This window comes from Peromyscus californicus, unplaced genomic scaffold (genome assembly GCF_007827085.1).
Source record: "Peromyscus californicus insignis strain IS unplaced genomic scaffold, ASM782708v3 Scaffold_4__1_contigs__length_199733344, whole genome shotgun sequence".
NCBI lineage: Eukaryota > Metazoa > Chordata > Mammalia > Rodentia > Cricetidae > Peromyscus > Peromyscus californicus.
Window position 1 is genome coordinate 59,364,848 of NW_026294562.1, and position 11,173 is coordinate 59,376,020.

The 11,173-nt window shown below is 50.7% G+C and overlaps 1 protein-coding gene across 1 annotated transcript; it reads left to right on the forward strand.

The window, feature by feature from the left end:
- The first annotated feature begins 10,300 nt into the window (after positions 1–10,300).
- Mrgprg (MAS related GPR family member G) lies at positions 10,301–11,173 on the forward strand. The gene has a single exon (XM_052762846.1). The coding sequence runs from the start codon at positions 10,301–10,303 to the stop codon at positions 11,171–11,173; it is 873 nt and encodes a 290-aa protein (XP_052618806.1).

The window sequence follows — 11,173 nt, forward strand, 5'->3', positions numbered from 1 at the left end:
CCTTCCCTGAAGGCTGTCTATAGTGCCAGCATCCCCTAAAGTGCACACATCTCTGCACACTGAGTGTGCGGATGGCTCCTTCTTTCCAGAAGTCTGAACCACCATATTGGATGTCTCCTCTCTGAGGACAAGATTGGAAAATTTGAGATAAATAAATATGTCAGAAGCTCTGTAGAAACAAAACACTCCAAGCATTAAGGCTGATGTCATTGTTGGAATAAACCTTGAACAAACTCTGCCAGACTCTGACCAAGGCCCTATGTTGAAACTCCAACTCCTTCCCTCTTATTGCCATTCCAAACTCAGTCACTCACTATGACCCTCATCCTGATAGCCAGGACAAGGCAGTTTCTAAAGACTTGTCTGGACAAACAGCTCCAGGAGGGAGGAACTGCAGGCTTGCATGTAGCCCCAGCCGTTGCATTCCCCAAACCTCCTATATGAACCCCAAGTACCCGCTTCCCCTTTAGCAGACACCCCTCTCCCATTGTGTCTGCCCCTCGATGTTTGAGATAAACACTCCTGTCTGCTGAGGTCAAACTGGTCTCTTTCCTTCTGCCTCATATATTCAACATTTGGGGCTGAAGCCCAGGAGAACACCTGGGGACCCCCAAGCCCTCTTTCTAGGACCTTTTGACTTTCTTCCTGCCCTTGCCTCCTCCTGGGAACTGTTCTCTTGGGAGCACAGATGCCTGCCAAACTCACTATGTAAGCTAAACAGCCACCAGTCTACCTGGGACCTCTGGTCTTAGTGGCCTCTGCCTCCGTGAGCAGTGTAAGTCCCATTGATGGGCCTCTGGTTCTGGAGGTTCTATTGGTGTTCTATGTAAAGCGAGCTTGGGGCCTCTGGTTCTGGAGGTTCTATTGGTGTTCTATGTAAAGCCAGCTTGGGGCCTCAAGTCAACCTGGCAAGACCACCTACTTCTTCCTAGAAGTCATTCTATCACCTAACCTTTCTCTCTCCTCCCACCTTTCTCCATCTTGTTGAGACCTTGGGCTCTTCCTAGTGACCCTGAGTTCCTGAAGGCCACTGACAGCTCGGGCTCTGGTGACCATGATCATCTGGCACCTTTGCTGAGTCTGTTCAAGCCCACCTGACAGGTACATCTGCCTGTCCATCACTCTCAAGAACTTCTCTCCTCCATCATCTCTCCTTTCCTCATAAAAATCAAACATTTCTCTCCTCCCATGTCTCTGTTTCATTTTTACTTAGTCTGACCTCCAGATAAGAGACAATTCTCCATGTGACCAGACCACACATCCAACACACAGCCAAAACACTGGGACAAGGTAACCCACTCAACCTAACTCAGAGAGGCACCTAAGTCAGGTCTTGGGGGCTCATGGAAGCCTCCTTCCGTCTTGTCCCGAGACTCCCTTGGTTGAAAGTTCCAGGAGCTTTCTGTGGCCCCCATGAGTCTTGCTCAGTCAAGAGTCCCGGGACCTCTGCACAGGCCAGCAAGCCTCATCTCAGGGAGAAGTTCTAAGAGCTTTCCACTGGCCCCTGACTCCTGGAAGGTAACAAGTTTGGGGATGCCCCTCTTGCCTGGTCTACAGAGTGAGATCCAGGACAGGCACCAAAACTACACAGAGAAACTCTGTCTCAAAAAACCAAAAAAAAAAAAAAGAAGAAGAAGAAGAAAAAAGAAATTCATGTAAGCTTCAGGGAGTCAACTTAGATCTACCTCTCACAGGTCAAATGGACTCCACATAGTACTGTCCATCAACAGCCTGTTTCCCAACCTGCCTATTCCCAAGGGTGGGATTTCTCTCTTCCCTAATCTTAAGACTCCCCTTCCTCAGCTACCAGGAATGTGGGCCTGGAAGTTTCAAATGTACACGCTGAATAAAAAAATTTCCCCTAAACTCCTTAACTTTACCTTCTGCCCCTAATATATATCTGTTCCAGCAGATTTCCAATCAACTAAAGACTGCAAATTGCTCCAAACTCACTAGCCACTGCTAAGGGAATGTCCTAGGAGACTGGGCCTCTGCATCCCAGATAGCTTCAAAGCATCTCGTCCCAGGTGGTCCAGCCTCACAAACTGCTCTGAAGCAGCCTGCACTTCCCTAGTCCCAGATGGTCCTGCAAAGCCTCGACTGTGAGTGAAACAGCCTACTTTGCCCAGCCTTGGCCAACATTCCAGCTTTTTGGGGGTCCCCCACCAATGATTGATGCTCCAGTGTCAGCAGGAAGTAGTCATAGAGAGGATTGTGTCGCCCCTTATCTTTTATTTTTTATCAACAGAAAGGCTGGGATGTTAGGTCTCAAACCTGGGACAAACAGGGGTCTATTTACCATATCAAAATGGATGCTGGCCACCAGGTTCTCCAGGCATCCCTCAGTCTTTACCTGTTACAGGGTCCTCCTGGCTAGCATACCCTGCCCCCTACCCTGGAGTTCTCCAGCCCAAAGATTATATCTTCCCTATATAATCTAGCCATTTTGGTTCCCTGGCCCTTTGGGTCTCCCTTTTACTCTCTTGGCCCAGGCCACCCATCTTGGTTGGTAGCTCCTCTCCAGTTCTCCCCTCTTCCCTCTCCCCATCTCCTTGCATGGCCCAGCTCAGTCTGGCTGTGTTCACTCTGGACTCTCTGAGATGTTCCTGCCTCTGGCTATGCTCTCCCTTTTATCTACAAAAAACCTCCTTCACCATACCTAGGAGCATTCATGTCCTTATTTATTTCTTTTTTTCACTCAGTTACCACTGAACCATCTCAAACCCCTCCCCCATAAAAATCATAATAGTATTAACAGTCTCACTTTTTTTTTGGGTTTTGTTTTGCTTTATTTTTTGAGACAAAGTTTCTTTGGGTAGCTCTGATTGTCCTGGAACTCACCCTTGTAGGCCTCAAACTCACTGGCCTGCCTCTGCCTCCCAAGTGCTGGGATTAAAGGCGTGTGTCACCACTACCTGGCCAGTCTCACTTTTTTCTTTTCTTTTCTTTTTTATTTATTTATGTATTTATTTATTTATTTATTTATTTATTTTGGTTTTTTGACACAGGGTTTCTCCATGTAGTTTTGGAGCCTGTCCTGGAACTTGCTCTGTAGACCAGGCTGGCCTTGAACTCACAAAGATCCGCCTGGCTCTGCCTCCTGAGTGCTGGGGTTAAAGGCGTGCGCCACTGCTGCCCGGCCAATCTCACTTTTTATGTGTTACACGTACTATTCCCCTCACATAGCATACTCCAGAATACACATTATCACCAGACGGCTCTTTCTTGTTCCGGATTTTTGCCCTCTGCCAAGTTTTATTGTGGCCTCTTGGACTGACCCTCCTCTGAGGCACTCTTAACTGCTGCCCCTTCTACACAGCCCATTTTGTAAGCTGGAAGCAGTTACAGAGAGATCAGCACCCCCAAGCCCCTGAAAGCCGTTCGGCGACCTCTGAAAGGGGGACCAGTGGGCCACGGGCCATCCGACCCATCCCCCTTGCCACTCCAGGGATGGTTTTGGGACTCAGAACTAAAATGGCTGGACCGAAGCTTTTCCTACATCAATTAACCTCTCTGTCTCACCAGCTCTCAAAAACCGCAGACAATTTTCAGAACATCTTAACCTCCTTCAGGACCAACTGGAGTCTCCAGCTACTGCACTGCTCTGAGACTAGACTGGACCACCGCTGGGGATGGGGTCTGTGCCCTCCTCTATAAACGATGCTGCGTCTGTCCCAACAAACCCTAGCTGGTTTGAGACGGGCCCCAAAGACACAAAAGGGACTGTGGGGAAACTGAGGCAGAGAAGCACACAGACTCGATCTCAACAGACTAAGACTGCTTTACTGGAACAGCAAGGGGCCCCGACCTTCCTAACAGTTGAAGGTTGAGTGCATTTAGGGGGAAGCAAGGGGACATGTACATGCCCATGCACACATATGTGAATAGCTACCAGGAAGTTACAGCTATTTTTCTGTGGTTTGGCTGGGAGCAGGGTGGGCTGTTTCTGATACCCGGCATATTATTTCTGCAGGTGGAGCAGAATGGTCAGACTAAAGGCTAAGTCATTACTTATGGCTAGGGGCTATTGCCCAGTATGGCCTGACTCAATTCCTCATGACCCAAGGCTGTTGCTCAACAGAGACCAGACAAAAAATGCAACCACAAGCCTCCAACTATGTACAGGCTTTGGGTTCCTCCCTCTCTGGCTCCTCCCCTTGGTCACTTCTGTGCTCCTTACTATCCCTGTACTTACGTTTTCACCCTGTCTTTTAAAAGCTTACTTACTGAACGTCACCCTCTACTCAAACAGAATGTCCCATGTAAGTCTCTTAATGGGCCTCTCCTACACCAGCTCCCTCTGATGCTGATATATCTGCAAAAAGACCTTCTAGATGCTATGAAGAAACTCTAACTGCAAAGAACCGTCACCCCTTTGACTCCAGGCCAGACGATCCTTTCCATTAGTCCCTATTTCCTCCTTTATTACTCTGTGGCTCCCTACTGCTTCTGCTCGCTCCCTTTGGCACAGCAGTGCTCCTGGCAGTGAGACAAGTCCCAGTCACTCTGTACCCACTTCCTCTCCCCGGCTTACCCGCCTCTCCCCTTCCCCTTCCTCTACCTCCCTGGGCAATCTGTCAGTTTTACTCTATAACCCAATCATCTGTTTTCAGCTCTCTACTGATTTCTCAAAAGTTTCTCCCAGAAGGCATGGCGACAACCACATGACCTCTTACAGCGGATCAAGTTAAAACCCTCCTCCTGCTAAGTGACAGAGGACCCCCTCTACCACGGGCTCTGAACTAGACCATGCCTACAGATTCCCCCACAAAACTCTATTCCAGTCCTATCCCTGGAACCCTTGTCCTCTCTGGCCCATTCCTTATTGCTTAAGTGTTGGAATACATCAGAATCAACTTTGAACAAACTGCCAGATCCTGACCGAGGAAAGCCCTGTGTTGAAACTCCAGCTCCTGCCTCCTCACTGTCATTGCCAAACTCAGTTGCCCACTGTGACTGTAACTCGAAACCTGCTAGCCAGGACAAGGCAGTTTCTAAAGGTATAACAACCTTGTCTGGACAAACAGCTCCAGGAGGGAGGAACTGCAGGCTTGCACGTAGCCCCAGCCGTTGCATTCCCCAAGCTTCCTATATGAACCCCAAGTACTCGCTTCCTCTTTAGCAGACACCCCTCTCCCATTGTGTCTGCCCCTCGATGTTTGAGATAAACACTCCTGTCTGCTGAGGTCAAACTGGTCTCTTTTCTGCCTCCCGACTCTTTAAGCTGCTTCAGAAATCTAACATTGATATTGTTAGCACTAGGTCTGGGGTCCCAAGGAAATGACCACCCCATCCAAAGCATTTCAGCAAGACAAAAGCTTTACTCCTGTTGAAGGGGGCTAGCACACCCAGTTGGGGGCCCCGGTGTTTTTGTTCCTAATAAAGGGTCCTGTTCCTCATTGTCACTGGTCAGCATTCAGCCTGTCATTCTTACATGATTGGACTGGAGCAACCGGGGTGAGGAGCAGAAAGAAGTTTTGAGCGGAGTGCAACCTTGAGTTCAAGAAACGCTGATGGCAGAAGAAGGCGAAGTTCTGACCAGTGGTTTCTTTATGGTTTTTTAAAGGAAATGTTGTCTCATGTAACCCATTGATAGACATACACAGTACATTTTTGTTTACATTTCCCACAGTATTACCCAATGTCAATGACAAGGCCAGCCACAGATCACCAGTCCCTGGGTAACAAGCCACATGATGACATTGAATTGAAATAAACAACAAAATGACAACAATAACAAGGAAAACCTCACCAGGACTGACTGGGACAATGGAAAAGTTGGAGAGATTTGGGGCAGTATCAAAATTTTTCTGCTCATGGAAGGGATTAATAAACATCTACCTTGGGTGCTGGAGAGATGTCTCAGCAGTTAAGATCACTGGTTGCTGTTCCAGAGGACCCAGGTTCGATTCCCAGCACCCACATGACAGCTCACAACTGTCTGTAACTTCAGTTCCAGAGGATCTGACACCCTCATACATACAGACATACATGCAGGCAAAACACCAATGCACATGAAATAAAAATAAGTAAAATTTAAAAAAAAAGAAACATCTACTCCCATCCTTCTAATGTCTCAATGACAGCCAAGTTCAACGGGGAACCAATGAGTTTATTTGGCTTATGCAGTCATAGGTGACCCTAAAGCAAGCCAAGCTGGAAGGTCTGCACCCAGCATGGATAATAGCTGTGGAGGTGGAAACCCTTCCCCCGAGCCTTCCCCAATTATATACTCCACTCTGGACCCTGAAGACTGCAGCTTGAGCAGAAATGCATACAAATGGCTGGGGGAAGGGGGATGGATATTCAGGTAAGATTCCCATGACCCTCCCCGGCCCCTCTTTCTATGAGCAAACTTCTAAAGTCATCAGGTCCATCTAGGGTGATCTTTGTCAAGCAGATACAGCGGAGCTCATGAAGATGGCAGAAGTTGGCTCAAAGGATGGGAGGATAGCGCTTGCTATTCAACAGGGCCTGATAATATGGCTCAGTGGGTATAGGAGCTTGCCATCAAGCCTGACCACCTGAGTTCAATCCCGGGAACCCATATGGTGGAAGGAGAGAACTGACCTCAATATTCGCACACATATAAGTAAATAAATGTAATTTAAAATTGAGGTGGGGGCAGGGGGAGAAGGAAAAATAGATTTGGGACGGATGACCTGTGGATGACTCTGGGTATGGGTACCCTGGTCAGTAGGCAGCACTGTGACAGGGCTGGGGATTGGGGGATCTGACTTAATCACATGAGGACACTGACCTTAGTTTCTTTGGACCAATTGGCACTTAGGGACCTCCTATATGGTCTCAGAGGCTTGGCAGTTTGTCACTCATGCCAAACAGGAGCCAAAGGTCTCCTGAATAAACTGGTGGCCTGGTGACTTCAGAATACTTGGGATAGGACACATTGGGGTTCACACAGATGCAAGGGAAGACTGTCCCCACACTACCACCCAAGATGAGTCTGCTCGCCCTTTGATCGGTACAATCACTGAACTTCAGTGCTGGGAATTGGGCTCAGGTCCTGCAGAAGAACAACGGCTGCTTTTAATTTCTGAGCCATCTGTCTAGCCTGGGGCTCAAGGTGTTAAATCACACATTACACTTTTGGTCACATTCACACAGCAGCTGTTAGTGACAGCCCACGGGCCATACCCCATCAAAACAGAATATCAATTCCATATCCAGACACCATCCCTTGTCACACGTGAAAACCCAGATCAATGCCCTCTCCCATCCCACACTTGCATAGGAGAGGCACTAAGTCCTCGGTCCGACTCTGCTCTCTGTTTCGTTTGTGCACAGGCTCTCCTGCTGCTGCAGACTCCTCTAAAAAGACAGGCAGATCGCCTCCCAGCACCAGCACACCATGTGGATTATGTTAATCCACGAGGGCAATACTGACTAAAACCCCACCAGAACAACGAAATGTTGGAGAGACCCGAGGCTGCACATTGCTTATGTGCATCGTAAGGGTCCATCTCGCACAGGGGAGAGACAGTACGGATATGGCTTGACATGATGGCAGCCATTTTGAGCTACAGCTGCTGTGACTGAGGCACCACAGTTGGGTTTTCCTACAGAGTTTGCGAGGAAACCATAACACAGAGCTGTGAAAGCACATGTGCACTGCATGACTCGGAGGGACAGGCCTGGCTCTGGATGGAATCTGAAGATAAACCAGAGACATTCTGGCCTGAGAGCATGCTTTTGTCCTAACCCATAATGACACTGTCTTCTGTCCCAAATGCAGGGACCCAGTCAGTGTTTAGCCGCCCAGCTCCCCAGAACCTTCCTCTGCCGGTAAGTTTGCCAATCTATCTCACTGTGCAGTCCTAGCTCTGTCTGCCCCTCTCCCTCTCCTTCTCCCCACGGTCGTGTGTGTTTATGTGTCCGTCTGTGCTGGTGCATTCAGAGTCTAGTGGTCCACATGGGGTGTCTTCTTCAATTACTCCCCACTTTAAAAAAAAGCATTTAAAATGACATTTGCTGCTGTTTTGAGACAACATCTCACTATACTGCCCTGGCTGGCCTGGAACTCTGTGTAGACTCACCGTGAGTCTCCCTCTGCTCCCCAAGTGCTCAGCCGCCCAGCTCCCCAGAACTGATTGAAGGAGTGGGGCACCACACCCAGCTTAAATACATTTAAAGTTTATGTATGTGTGTGCACAAATGTGCCACCACGGGTGTCCAGATCAGAGGGACACTTTTAGAAATAAATCCTCTCCTTCCATGTGGATCCCTGGAATTGAATCAGGCTTGGTGGCGAGCACCTTTACCCACTGAGACTTCTCACTGGCCCAATACCTTATTTTTCAAAGATAAGATCTTGCACCAAAAACCTGGCTGGCATGACCAGCTGGATATCAAGTCCCAGGGGTCCTCTGGTCTCCAACTCTGAGTAGTGGGGTTACACGCCTGCACCCATCATGCCCAGCTTTTATCCCAGGGGCTGGGGATCCAGACTCAGGTCCTCATGCTTGCATAGCATTTCCTGACTGAGCCGTCTCTACAGTGGCATTTCTGTCTTTGGTCCTGAGCACCTAGGGCCAGGGATTACTCCAGAAGAGGTGGTGTGAAGGTTCTCTGGTTTCTTCTCCCAGATGAGAGGGAGGAGCCACCCACACAAACAGCTCTGTTTGAGCTCATTCCTTCGGTTCCCCTGAAAAGGTGGCACGCCCTCTCACTTCTAGGGAACTGGCAGGAGCCAGCCCCAGAGGACAGGAGGGGATTTAGGGGCCAGGAGACACTCAAGACAACAAGTGTGGCCTGAGCGAGCTGGGGACAGCCACTGTCAGCAGGCGATCAACAGGTGAGAAGGTTAGTCTGCCCCTCTACCTGCTCCCCCAAGCAAGGAACACCCCTTCTCTTACCCTCTATGGCATCCTGCTCCCTGCTTGGCTTTCAGAGGGGCGCTAGTGGCTCTGAGAATGTCCTCCGAAAGGGACCTTCCCTGGGTAAGGGAAGGGAACCTTGGAGGCTGAGGCTGCAGGCTTGGAATTCACAGCTCTGGGTCCATTGGAGAACAAGGATGAGGAAGATGGCCCGACCCACCTTCCGTATCCCCTTTCAAAACTAGCCTTGCCTCCACCAGCGGGAATCCACACAGGACTAGGAGTCTGGATTAAACACCCTTGGTGTACTGAGGCCCACAGAGGGGAAGGGTCCTGCCTCTGTCACCAATGATGCACAAGAGTCCAGGAAAAGTCCCTAATTTTAAGGTCCTGAGGACCTGCACTCTGACCCTGACAGCTGGGCTTGTAGGAGGTGCCAGCAAGGATCCTTGGTGATGAGCCGGGAGGTGACACTTACCAGGACACTGCAGAAGTTTTGGGACCCCGAGAGGAAGCAGGGGCTAATGGATGTGAGCCTCTGTGAGTGGAGAGATAGCTGAAGTGGTCTCCTGGGCAGGGGACACATCCCAAGCAGGGAATGAGGGTAAAACACAAAGCACACAGTGTTCTCTGTCTCTGTCTCCCATCTCTCTCTCCATCTCTGACCCTGTCCCCCGCCACTCCGTCCTTGTCTCCTTGTCTATGTCTCCCTCCCTCTCCCACCCCACCCTACCCCCCCCCCCATCTATCCTTTCCTATAGCTTTTCCTCCCTAGCAGGCCCTGTCCCCAGAACCTGGGTCTGGGTCCTCATACCTGGAACATCCCCTGAACTAGGACAAGATCAACCATGGGCCTTATGAAAAGAGAGGTACTGCTCTGAGATGCCCCCCCCCCCCCCACTGAGAGCACCAGGAACTCTCCTTCTGCTGATCACTCCCCCAGAAGACTCAGGGCCCTGAGACCCATCACTGAAGTGAGTAACCACAGTCCTTCGGGATCCTGAGGGTTTAATGCCCTGCTCCAGATGGACTGTGTGGGGAAGTCCCCTAAAGCCTCATCCAGCACAGAAGAGTGTCCTGGAGTCATACCAGGCACCATCTGAGACCCTTGGGTGGGTGTGGTCAGTGCCTTGGAGCCCTCACACTAGTACATGATGGAAAAGAAAGGGGAGTCCCTCCACCTGTGGCCCCTTTGCCTGAAACTGGTAGGTCTCTGCAAGGAAGCACCTCATACAGGAAGGCTTGGCCAGCCAGGATGAGGGCAGAGAATGCTGCCTCAGAGCACAGCAGGTGTTGGGGACGGGGCAAGATCACACGCAGCTAGGAAAGGGGGCCAAGACCACACTAACTCCAGAAGCTGGAGACTCCTGATGTCTTACCTTCCACACTCAGAGCACAGCATCTGGGTAGTGAGCACTGTCACCCTTTGCAGGGGCCTCCCAGATCACCCACGGAAGCCAGCCAGGATGTTCTCCATATTCAACATCTGGGGCACGTTCAACAATGTACTCTTCTACCTCAGCCTCCTTGTCAGCCTGGCAGGGCTGGGGGGCAACGCTCTGCTGCTCTGGCACCTTGGTCTGCACATCAAGAAGGGCCCCTTCAACATTTACCTGCTGCACCTGGCCGCTGCCGACTTCCTCTTCCTCGCCTGCCAGGTGGGCTTCTCTATTGCCAACATCGCCCTGGGCTATGAGGACACACTCCACTTCCCGATCATCTTCTTGTGGTTTGCTGTGGGGCTCTGGCTGCTGGCTGCCTTCGCTGTGGACTGCTGCCTCACCTACATGTTCCCCTCCTGTTGCGGCCCCAGCTGCCGCCCCAGGTACACCTCAGTTGTGCTCTGTCTCCTGATCTGGGCACTGACCATGCCGGCTGTACTACTGCCGGCCAATGCCTGTGGACTGCTGTACAAGGGAATGAGCTTCCTGGTCTGCCTCAGTTACCATTGGGCCAGTGTTGTCTGGCTAGTGGTGCTGGCGGTCATGGCCTGTGGGGCGAGCAAGATTCTCTTAATCTGTGGGAACTGCTGCTCTGTGCAGCCACTCCCCAAGTTCTGCAAAGTGGCCCAGTGCTCCGGGATCCTGCTGTTCTTCTGCCGCCTGCCCATGGTTGTCTACTGGAGCCTGCGGCCGGTCATAAAATTCCTGCTCCCCTTCTTCTTGCCATTGGCCACCCTCTTAGCCTGCATCGACAGCAGCGCAAAGCCCCTCTTGTACTACATGAAGGGCCGGCAGCTCAGGAAGAAGGAGCCGCTGCAGGTAGTCCTAAACAGGGCTTTAGGGGAGGAGTCCCAGTCAAGCCTTGGGGGACTATCCCTGCCTATGAGGCAAGTGTAG

Coding starts and splice junctions, on each gene's coding strand:
- Mrgprg (XM_052762846.1), top strand. CDS start 10,301: ATGTTCTCCATATTCAACATCTGGGGCACGTTCAACAATGTACTCTTC.